A 12,076-nucleotide genomic window follows, 5' to 3' on the forward strand; every position below is an offset into this window, starting at 1 on the left:
GCAACAGAGGAAGACTCCATCTCAAAAAAAAAAAAAAAAAAAAGACTATTCCTTGAGGGATGTGTCCACTGAAGTAGCAATCTTCTTTCTATTTCTTCTCCCCACTTCCCATTCTCCCTCTCCATTGAAAGAAGGTGGGGAGAGAAGAAAATGTAGAGGCCAGTGATGGAGAAGCCACTTCTTCATAAGCAAAGTGCATTTAGTGACCCCTCCTCTGGAGAGAGCCTCTCTAACCACAGCCGCCCTTCTTCCTCCAGTCCTTATTTGGTATTTATTGCTCTGTGCTTGGCCAGATCCTACGACTACGTCAGGAAATTGCCTCTAGCAAGCTGCAGCCTTCTCTATCTTTAAGGAATTTACAACCCAAAACAAGAGACAGGTAAGCAGTTATTGAAGTGTTCCTTCTCACTAATGTAAATCTCCCCTGCTGTAATATATGCTCTTTCCTTCTCATTCATTTGGATTAAGAGATCTCAGAACCATTAACCCTTACACATGGGAAAACATTTCTCTCTGAAAAAGCCTAGGGAGCAACCAAACAGTGGCCTTTCTGAAGATTTAGCTTCTTTCGGTCAGTCTTGGTTGGTGCAGAAAGAAGGGGATAAAAGTGATGAGCACCCAGGATAACACTGATAAACCACAAGGAGGCTCTACCCTACTCACCCCTACTCACCTGCTTTCCCAATCTGAACAGCCAGGCGAGTCAGCTTGCCCTGGAGCACTGACTTCTCCTTTTTAGGTACTTTGACTGCCTTCTTTTCCTTTTCCTCATTGTCGGTTCCCTCCTGGCTGTTGAGTGGCTGGATTTCCAGGGCCACTCCGTCCTGGGTCTTTGCTAGAGTATACACACAAATAGGACAGGTGAGCAGGAAAGACGGTAACACTGAGTGGCAGGCAGTTGGAAACAAAAAACCCTCCTGTCTCCTTTCCGGAATATACCTTGGACCCTGACATCAGTTCTGACCACTCCTAACCCACGCTAGACATGGAACTTGCCTTTAATGCTCTATTAGGGCCTTTGGAATAATATTCTAATGACTTTAGATGAAACAGGGGTGCTTTTAGGGTATGGATTTCTTCTTCAGTGGCAGCTTCCTGGAATTACCTCAGAGCCCCAAGCCAGGTTTATTCCAGCAAGGGGATTAATCATGTCACTAAGCACTATTATAACAACCATCCTTCCTGGAACTCAATGCTTGAAATAGTGAATCTTCACTGCAGAAAGGGCTGAAGGAGAGGGTTGGCAGATGTTTCTAGAGCACAAGATTGCTCTGTTAAATGGTTTCTCTCTCTCTCTCTCTCTCTCTCTCTCAACTGTCAGGGAAGAAACACATACCCCCAGACCCAGAGTATTTTCCAGCTCCTTCTAGCAGTTGAAGGATAGGAAAAGGAAGTTCCCTTTCTTCCCTGCCTGACAAAGGTAGAGCGATACAGGGTGGGACCTGGGGTTAAGTCTTTTGGCGGAGAGGGAAGAAGCTGGTGTGAGGGACCTCCTGGAATAAGAGAAAGCAGGGATAAAGAGATACGTATAAATCCATTTTGCTTTTAAAAGAAGAGTTAAAGAGCTAAAATTAAAGAATGATTTCTGTTTAGCCCTGGTTTTCCAGTGCGATGACTTTATTTCTAAAGACTGCTATGATGCGGGTTACAAAGTAAAAACAAATCTCTAGCATCTCAAGAGAGCAGTTCTTGCTGGCTCCCAGCACCACTCCACCTTCACCCCTGTAGGGCTCAGCCCCTTGCATAGGATGCCCTTCCTAAGTAGTCCCTGCTGTCAGACTCACAAACAAGAAGACGGAGATGGGATGTGAACGCAGCCACCAAAAGAGAAACACACATCATATTAGGAGGAAGAAAACAGACTGTGGTGAGAACAGAGAAGGAGGTGGGGAGAGAGGTACAGAGAAAGGGCTCTCTCCAAGCACCTCTGAGAAGACCAGCGGAGAAGGAATCCAGACCAGAAGATGACATCGATGAGGAAGCTAGCAAGAGGAGGGTGCAGGGACTGCCCACCCCACCTCCCTCCACCATGAGGACCCTGAGGTCTTCCAACCCAGAAACTGATGACTGTTGGTGTTTTAAGTCAGGCTGAGGGCGATGAAGCAGAGCTCAGCTCCCTGTAAAGAGCAGATTAATCCTATGCACTCCCCAAGAGAAACTGTGACATGAGGTTCTGTGAGCCAACAGCAGAGGGTGCTGTTGTCTCATCTTAGATTGGGATCAGGCCCTTGAGACCACCCCAAAAAATCTCTGCACCTTCCTCAGGGTGAGGCATCTGAGCAGCAGATAACACATTTATGGAGAGGAAAAGGGAGAAGGCGGATGGCCTGGAAAGGTCTGGTTTGAGCATGGGCAGGTAGAGATGATAAATGAGTGGTTGGAGAGGTTACCTTTGTTGCGATTTTCAGGGACTCCTTGTTTTTTACCTGTTTGAACAAGAAAGAAAAAAGTGGGGTCGAAACCCAAAGTGACTATTAAGAGATGCAATTTGTTGGTCCTGCTCAGAGCCCAGAAGGGCGACAGCAAAGGTGTTGGGTTTCAGGGAAGGGACATAAATGTAAAGGAAGCTCACATCTCTGCTTTCATTCATTCTTGCTAGAGGCTCTCATGAATCCTCGTGATATCCACCAAAACGCTCTTGTAGGTGAGTGCATACTCACACCTGAGCTGCTTTCTCTTGCTCCTGGCCTGAGTCACATTGCTTGGGAAAATGGGGTGGGGATTAGGAAGTGAGAGGTTTGAACTGTTCCTGCCTGATGGCAAAGACTCTAAAATGTGTCTCCATGTTACTTCAACAGCACCAGGCAAGCTTCTTCCTTATTCATCTGCAGGTAGCTGCAGAAATGAATTATTTAGTTCCTGAGAGAATGTGTTTTGTTTCCTTTTCATAAACTGCCCTCCACTAAACAGCCCGAGATGATCCTCCAGCCAAGTGGTAGAAACCTTCTGTCCCCTAAGGGAAGAAGGAATGGTTAAGGAAACGTGTAGACTTGGTTTTAGAATCTTTTCCTCTTTCTGCCTCTGTTATTCTTTCCTTCAGGAACAGTTGTTCCTGAGTGGCAAAGACTGAGCTAACTGTTCCTGACTCTTCTAGCTGTGTCTGTCTTCCACTGAGAGCCCACAGTTCCAGCAGAAATCTATTTTATTCTTCTGGCCAGTTTTCTCTTAGCCTTGATGGCTCATTTCACCCCCCATCTTTGAGGAAGAAAGTTGGGGAAGAAGGAGGGGTACACGGAAAGCATTTGGGGCTACAGCACCTAGCCAGTTCATTTAGGTAGCTTTGTAACTCATCCTTTTACAAGCTGCCGTTAGACACAAAAATCAAGGCTCAGATTCAGCCTGACTTGGGAGCCTAGAGCCAGGATCTGGTTTTCATCAGAGCTCCCTGGAGCCAAGGATTTACATCTTTATCTCGGCAAGCAGTCTGGATATCTGCGTTCTTCAGCGCAGCAGACTCTTTCAACTAGGCTTTCTATCCAGATCCGCTCCCTCGCTTCCTTCTTTGTCCATGGGGATGAGAGGAAAAAGAATCTCATTCCAGATGCCCCTTACCTTTCTTCTTCTTCTCCCCTTCGTCATCCTCATTGACCCCCAAGAGAGTAAGGATGATTCCAGTCTGAGAGTTGATACCCACAGCAGTCACCACCATCCGGCCAGAACCTTCCATGACGTGGGTCCCTACATGGGAAAGGAGAAGATGGGAAGGAGTGGGTTTTTAAATACCTAGACATGATTTGGTATGAAACACAGACTTAGAAGAAAAAAAAAGTCCTCCCTACCCCATGGATAATGATGTGCTTAGCACAGTAGGAAAAGGTCAAGAGTTGGGCACATTTAAAACAGGCCATGCAAATTGTGAGTAAGGAGGAAACTGTATCTAACTGCTTTAGGGTAGGCTCTCCCACCCGTCCCCACTCCCACCCCTGCAACCAGCAGAGCCCCTCCAAGGCCCTTATAACACCTGTTTCCTGGAAAACTTCATTTAGGCTGACTGATATCCTTGTACTCCATCCACCAAAATGCTGTTGCCCCAGCTGAACCCCAGGGAAGGAAATAGGACATAGCCAGAAGAGAAAACACGGTCTGGATCCTGTGGCCTGGCTGTTTGCAGGGAGGTAAATGTGAACTTGGGTAGCTGGGGCCTATACCTGAGAGCAACATAGGGTCTTTCTCCAGGGACTTCTTGACATGGTCGGATTCCCCTGTCAGAGAGCTCTCGTCAATCTTCAGATCATTCCCTTGGATCAGGACCCCATCTGCAGGCAGCAGATCACCTAGAGCACAAAGAGGACGTGGTGACAGTCAATAAGGTAGTCAGAGGAGAGGGACCTAGCTGAGGACAGGGACCTCCAACTCCTGTCCTCAACCCCATCTCAGGGCTGCTCCCATGGGCCCTACCTAGAGAGCAATGGTCAAGAGTACATGGAGGGTCTTTATAAGACTTCAGCTCTGTACAACCTGGGAGAAGACTGCTTTCCAGGCATTATAAATTCAAACTATTATTCATCCCCAACACCTTTCCGTGGCCTGAATATCAAACACTTTAACCTTAAGACACACAGGGTACAAGCCTGACAATCTTGTGGGAGAGTTTCCGCTAATCCTTTCCGAAATTCCTTCTCCCAGCCTCCTTAAACTCTAACTTAAAAGTGAATTCAATTTGGGTTCTTATCTTTTGGGGTTTTCAGCAATTACCAGCCCCCTCGTGCCAAAGAATCTACCCCTTAAATGGGGATGGTGGGGGAGGGTAAGTACAAGAAACACAGAGCTCTCACCGTATTTGACTTGGGCAATATCACCCACCACAATCTCAGCCACAGGAAGCTGGATGAGTTGACCATTTCGAATGATGGAGAACTTTTGCTCCTGTTCAATGCGGCTCTGCAGCCCTCGGAATTGCTTCTCTTTGCTCCAATCATTAAAGGCAGTCACTAACACCACGATGATCACTGAGAAAAGTATGGCTGCCCCCTCAATCCAGCCGGCTTGTGCCTCGTTTTCATCTTCTGGGGCAGTTGCGACTTGACCACACACTATCCCAGGAAGGGAGAGAAGCAGTCACTGAAGGGGTTTTGTTGACATTAAGGAATGGGGGTAGTGCTTCCACAATCCCCCAAGATGGAAAGTCAGAAAAGGAGAATAATAGCAAATACAACTGTTGGCTAGATACCAGAGGACAGCAGGGTTGAGTATTGTCTCATCACCAGTGTAACTACTCATGTTAATCCAAAACGGCAGGTGACTAATTAGTACAAACTATCAAATTTAGGCAAGTCACATGTAAGGTCACACTTATGATTTCCAACATGGTCAGGCTTTCACTGCTATTTCCCAAAAAGCCAGACAATTGGTGGCAGGGGGCACTTTAAGATGCAGAGTTTTGTTGGTTGGATAAGGGTAGAGAATTCCTGGTTGGAAGAATTGCTGAGTAGCTACTGGTTGGTTTCCTTTGGAAAGCCCACTCTGGATAACAGGGGGAATGTTTTAAGCTATAACCTGTCAGTCACCAATACTAAGTGCTTTTTGGTGGTGGAAAAGATTACGGGCTCACATCTGTAATCCCAGAAGTCTGGGAGGCCGAGACGGGAGAGATTGCTTGATCCCAGGAGTTTGAGACCAACAGGGGCAACATAGTGAGAGCTTGTCTCTGTGTTATAAAAATTATTAAATAGGCTGGTTTTATGACATAATAATAAAATTATTTTGTTATTAATAAATTATTAAGTGGCTCACACCTGTAACTCCAGCACTTCGGGAGGCCGAGGCAGGTGGATCACCTGAGGTTAGGAGTTGGACACCAGCCTGGCCAGCATGGTGAGGCCCTGTCTCTACTAAAAATATGAAAATTAGCCAGACATGATGGCATCTGTAATCACAGCTACTCAGGAGGCTGAGGCATGAAAATTGCATGAACTCAGGAGGTTGCAGTAAGCCCAGATCAAGCTGCGCTCAGCCTGGGTGACAGAGCAAGAATCCATTTAAAAATCATGAATGAATGAATGAATGAATGAATGAATAAATAAATAAATAAATAAATAAATAAATAAAATTTCTTAAAAGGATAGAAGATTCCTGACATTCTGAAAAAGGATTTAATGGGAGAAAGTGGGTGGCGGGTGGGGTGGGGAGGAACCTTTGGAATAAGGATGAGTCAGAAGAATAGCTTAGTAGCTGCTGGTTGGTTTCCTTCGGAAAGGCCACTCTGTATAATAGGGGGAATGTTTTAAGCTATAACCTGTCAGCCACACAACCTGTTTTAAGTGCTTTTTGGTGGTAATAGGAAGAACCCAGAATCAGAGTCACGCTGAGCTGTTTAGGACACTCACGTTCGTTTTCTTCACCAGCTGGGCGATAAAAGGACAGGACCAGGGAGATGATGGCTGCAATCTCCAGGATGATGAGTGTGACATCTTGAAGGGCTTCCCACACTAATTCTAAGAAGGTCTTGGGCTTTTTGGGAGGGATCACGTTGTGTCCAAACACCTGCCTACGTTTCTCCAGATCTGCAGGGTTCCCAGATAGACCTGAAAAAGAGATAGGAGTGGATGAATACATGTAGAATAAATGGAAAATGATAAAAGGCAGTTTTGAAGTGGCAGTGAGCCATTATGCTCTAGCCTGGGCAACAGAGAGAGACACTATCTCAAAAATAAATAAAATAAATAAAAAGGCCAGGCATGGTGGCTCACGCCTGTAATTCTAGCACTTTGGGAGGCCAAGGTGGGTAGATCACTTAAATTTAGGAGTTTGAGACCAGCCTGAGCAACATGGTGAAACCTTGTCTCCACAGAAGAGACAAAAATTAGCCAGGCATGGTGTGGTGTACGTGTAGTCACAGCTACTCAGAGGGCTAAGGTGGGAGGATTGTTTTGAGCTCAGGAGTTTGAGGCTGCAGTGAGCCGCGATCATGTCACTGCACTCCAGCCTGGGCAACAAAGTAAGACCTTATCTCAAAAATTAAATAATTAAATAAATAAATAGATAAAAAAGATCCCCTGCTTCCTGATTCACCCAAGTATGACAACCGATCTGCCCAGGACTCAGAGACGGTGGAACTTTCAGTCTAAACATGGGCAAAAAGAAACTAGTCAGCCACGGGACCACTCACTTATCTTAACAACAAGTATAAGATGGATAAATTCTTAACCAGACATAGAATCTCATCTGCTACTGACTGAGTAGGCTCCAGGCTCCAGCTCTGAGAACATAGACATTAAAGTGGTTCTTGGGATTCACATAGAACTTTTATGTCACATTAACAGGTAAATGCTGTGGTGATTTAAATGCAGAGTGAGCTGCCATCCATTGGCTCACACACAAAGGCCAGGAAGAACAAGCTCCTTGCTCAAGGTCATGCAAGATGGAGACAGAGCATCATCGCATCATCACACGTGTCCTGATTCCAAGATCCAGGAGCTTTAGGAGGGCATCAGAGCAGAGTCTTTGAGACTACAACTTGTGGGCATCCCCTTTAAGCACATGTGCCCCTCCCTTTCTGTCACACACATATACACACCTGTGTGTGTATGCGCATGTGCATTTACACAAACATACACAGAGGCACAAACACACACCACTGAGAGGTACTGCCATTCTACTAAGGAGTAACTACTAAGAGAAGTATTAGAAGTATTGCTACCCAGGTTGAATATAAAGAGAACAAGAGGCCTGGCATGATGGCTCATGCCTGTAATCCCAGCACTTTGGGAGGCCGAGATGGGTGTATCATGAGGTCAGGAGTTTGAGACCAGCCTGGCCAACATAGTGAAACCCCATCTCTATTAAAAATACAAAAAACATAGCTGGGAGTGGTGGTAGATGCCTGTAATCCCAGCTACTTGGGAGGCTGAGGCAGGAGAATGGCTTGAACCCGGGAGACGGAAGTTGCAGTGAGCCCAGGTTGTGCCACTGCTGTCCAGCCCGGGCAACAGTGCAAGACTTCATCTCAAAAAAAAAAAAAAAAAAAAAAAAAACAGAGAGAGAGAGAGAATAAGAAAGGAGAGGCCACAAAGTTTTCAGATACTACGCAGTACTTGGTTACCAGCATCCTCCCACCAAAATATGTATGCTTACATACCTTACATATGTGTGTACATATACCTTGAACCACACACACCACATCCACACAGACACATACACACCACACACTTGGGAGGCTGAGGCAGAATTGCCACACACCACATCCACCAATCCACCACTCACACCACACACCACATACACAATATACAGACACATACACACGAAACACAAACCACATACATAATACATACCACACAGATACACGACACACACACACACACACACACACACACACACACACAGACCACATGCCACATACATACCACACATTACACAGACACCAAACATACACACACACATACTCTCCAGGCACTATCCCAGAGGGACAAGAGGTGGGCAGAATTATGCTCAGTGCTTTCCTTATATTTGGGTCCTTTCACGGGTTCCCTGGGGGGCTACTCTTTAAGGGAAGAGGGAAAATCCTAACGTGGTGATTAATGCCAGTTGGTATTCATCAAGTTGTTTACACGCTGAAGCAAATTAGTCCTGGTTTTGGCACTGGAAGCTGTTGGCTGCCTGTTTGAAGGGTTTCCCACAGGCAGGGTGGGGTGACTTTTGTCTTGAAAAAAGGTTAGCAGCTTAGGAGGGTAAGAATCAGAGGAAGGGAAATTCAACCAAGCTTCACAGAGAGAATAAGGAGAAGTGGATGACGGGGCTGCAGGGACAAAATGGTGGCAAAGGACTTGGATGCCAGAGGCCTTCTTTACACTTTAGTCACTGTGAAGGCTATTCTGCTGCCGTGGAAGGAATGCAGACATGGTATGAGGGCAAATGTCTATTCTCCATCTTCACTGAATAGAACCCAGGAGTGGGCCGGGTACGGTGGCTCATGCCTGCAATCCCAACAGTGTGGGAGGCTGAGGTGGGCAGGTCACTTGAGGTCAGGAGTTTGAGACCAGCCTGGCCAACATGGTGAAACCCTGCCTCTATTAAAAATACAAAAATTAGCCAGGCGTGGTAGTGCGTGCCTGTAATCCCAGCTACTCGGGAGGCAGAGGCAGGAGAATTGTTTGAAGTTGGGAGGTGGAGGTTTCAGTGAGCCGAGATGGCACCACTACACTCCAGCCTGGGTGACACAGAGAGACTCTGTCTCAAAAAAAAAAAAAAAAAAAAAAGAACCCAGGAGTGTTACCTTAAGTGTCAGAGGAGAAAGATTTGGGTTAGGACCTGAGAAAGACATCTGGACAAATAAAGATTTTGAAAATGGGAAAACAGGCACCCAAGGGAGTATTATTGCAGAGTTTGAGATGATCTCCATTTCCCTGTCCTATACAACAAAAAGCATCAGGAGACATACTCAAGATATTCATCTATCTGGAAAGGCAGATGTGGGGAGCAGGAGGTGAAAGTGGGGAGAATGAGCTGGCGTTCACATCTGTGAATCAGGGGTGTGAGGGACCTCTTTCTTTTTTTTTCTTTTTTTTTTTTTTTTTTGAGATGGAGTTTTGTTCTTGTCGTCCAGGCTGGAGTGCAATAGCACCATCTCGCCTTACTGCAACCTCTGCCTCCTGGGTTCAAACCATTCTCCTGCCTCAGCCTCCCGAGTAGCTGGGATTACAGGCATGCACCAACATGCCTGGCTAATTTTTGTATTTTTAGTAGAGACGGGGCTTCTCCATGTTGGTCAGGCTGGTCTTGAACTCCTGACCCCAAGTGATCCACCAGACTCAGCCTCCCAAAGTGCTGGGATTACAGGTGTGAGCCACTGTGCCCGGCTGAGGGCCTTCTTTGGAGACCACATTCGCTTGCTAGTGCTTATGAGAGAGACACAGGAGCTGATTAGGGAAGCAGTGCCTGATGTCTTACCCAGGGTCTCCTGACTCCCAGTGCCCAAGTACATTACCCTGGCTTCCAGCTCAGTGGCACAGCTGAGCTCCTCAGAGCTGTGAGATTTGGCCAAATCTCTAGAAGCAAGTTGGGTTGCTCCCCAGAGGCTCCCTGCCTCCACCAGCCTGAGAAGTCAGGTTCCCAGTAGGAGGGAAAGCCAGGGCCTGGGAAAGGAGTGTTCTGGGCAGGGCATCTTTAGTCCCAGACAGGCAGAGGCAGACTTGCCAGGGGGTAGGGACTTGCCGATCTTTTCTCCCCAGAGAACAGAGATGGCAAGGCTATGCCAAGTTGGGACTGCTGTGCTGGAGAGCCAGGATTGCTGAAGGGAAGCAGGAGTGCTGGTAATTTGTTAATCTACCTGGGATGCTTCTCAAAGAAGCAGGATTCACAATATAAAGGGAGGAAATGCCCTTTCCTCCTTTTCAAGGTTTAGTAGATGATTATGTGGGCAACCCAGGGCATTGAATATTAAAGATCATAAGGTGTACCCCAATAGCCTAATGAAACCCTCCCTCCCAAAAAGAGGGACATATGAGGGGCAGAGAGCAGGGCTACCTGTCCCTCTGTGCTCTCATGCTAATACCCCATAGTCATCTTTGATGTCTAGCCCCGCATCTCCTATATCATGTAGTCAAGAAATCCTATCAGCTGTACCTTCAAAATATATCTAAAGTCCAATCAGTTTCCATTTTCACTGTTATCATCCTGGTTTAAACCATCATCTCTCATCTGGATTATAGCAATCGTCTTCTAACTGGTCTCCTTGCCTCCACCCTCACTCTGCTGTTTTCAGTCTCTTCTCAATGTATTAGCCAGAATTATCTTTTTTAAGATCCAAGGCAGTATATGTGATTCATCTGCTCAAAACCTTCTGGCTTTTACTTAGAGTCAAACTAGGTACCAAGGACTTAATAATGGGCTTTCAGGCCCCTTATGACTCCCGCAGCCCCCCAGTCCGTATTTCCTTCTAGTTTCGCCTGTTCACTGCGATCCGGCCCAGCCAGCCTGCTTGCTGTTCCCTGAACACACTAGACATGCGTCACTTCAGGGCCTCTGCACAAGCTGTTCCCTCTGCCCAGATTCCTCCTCGCTGGGGAGGACTTGTTTCCTCACCTCCTTCAGGTCTTTGTACAAATGTCTTCTTTTTAGTGGGGCCTACCCTGACCACTGTATTTACCCGGCACTCTTGATCCCGCTCATCCTGCTCAATCATTTCCCTCCACAGGTCTTCTCACCTAGCACATAATAAGACACATTCAGCTCCTCCACAAGGGCAGGATTTTCGTCTTTGTTCCTCAGGCCTACGGCACTGCCCGGCGCATTGTACACATGCAGATTTGTTGAACGAACTGAATGAATGAGTGAGAACTAAGATTGCTAGCATTTAAGTGATTACTATGTGCCAGATGCTTTGCCAGGCACATTCATGCCTTCTCATTCAAGCATCACACACCCCTACATGGTAGCTACTGTTAACCCGATCTGACACAGAAGCAAACGAAGGCCTGGCAAGAGTCTGACTACTTGAGCTTAGTAAGTGGCGGAGTCTCTGCCACCCCGTGGGGGACTGCTGGATGCCAACCTAGATACTGAGGGTACTGGGGCATGGAGGCAGCTGCACTCAGCGGAAGCTTCAGTCTAGTGTGGCTACCTTGTCTCAGTTTGCCTAGGACTTGCCAGTTTTTAGTACTGAAGTTTCCCCCTAGGAGCCCCCCTCAGTCCCTGGCAAGCAGGGATGGTTGGCCACCCTACTTCCTTCACCAGGGTAGGGTTGCATGCTGCTTTCCTCTGCACCTCTAAGCAAGCCAGCGCTGCTGCCATTGTCTACAACCGGGCGAATTAGTCCTGTCTTTCTTTCCTGGCCTCAGGGATGGTGACATTGCCATCAGGTTCATCAGAGTCCAAACCTATAAATTTTGTACTCAATAAAACATTCCTAATGGCGCTTTTTGGATCCAAGCATATAAAGTGAGACACACTAGGGAAAACATAAAAGGTCAGGCCTTGCTCTTGCCTCAACGCCCCCAAAGTCACTTACCTGTTTCTTTTTTGCCATTTTCTACCCATCTATGTGTTCCACCTTAAGTCAACCTGAGCTGGTACAATAGCAACCTTAAGAAGTCAAGTGGCTGTCTCAGTTCCCAGCATGCCCTGCAGCAGGGCGGGGCAG

The 12,076-nt window shown here is 46.8% G+C and overlaps 1 protein-coding gene across 9 annotated transcripts in view; it reads right to left on the reverse strand.

The window, feature by feature from the left end:
* The window catches only part of ATP2B4 (ATPase plasma membrane Ca2+ transporting 4), a 116,860-nt gene that overhangs the window by 35,847 nt on the left and 68,937 nt on the right, over positions 1-12,076 (reverse strand). For all 9 annotated transcript variants that reach the window (XM_010348901.3, XM_074385001.1, XM_074385000.1 and 6 more), the window contains 6 exons: positions 6,327-6,524; positions 4,776-5,033; positions 4,149-4,274; positions 3,553-3,678; positions 2,391-2,426; positions 674-835 (listed from right to left, as the gene is read on the reverse strand). In XM_010348901.3, coding sequence (XP_010347203.3) covers positions 674-835; positions 2,391-2,426; positions 3,553-3,678; positions 4,149-4,274; positions 4,776-5,033; positions 6,327-6,524 — 906 coding nt within the window. The remainder of the gene's footprint in view (positions 1-673; positions 836-2,390; positions 2,427-3,552; positions 3,679-4,148; positions 4,275-4,775; positions 5,034-6,326; positions 6,525-12,076) is intronic.

This window comes from Saimiri boliviensis, chromosome 14 (assembly GCF_048565385.1).
Source record: "Saimiri boliviensis isolate mSaiBol1 chromosome 14, mSaiBol1.pri, whole genome shotgun sequence".
Classification (NCBI taxonomy): domain Eukaryota; kingdom Metazoa; phylum Chordata; class Mammalia; order Primates; family Cebidae; genus Saimiri; species Saimiri boliviensis.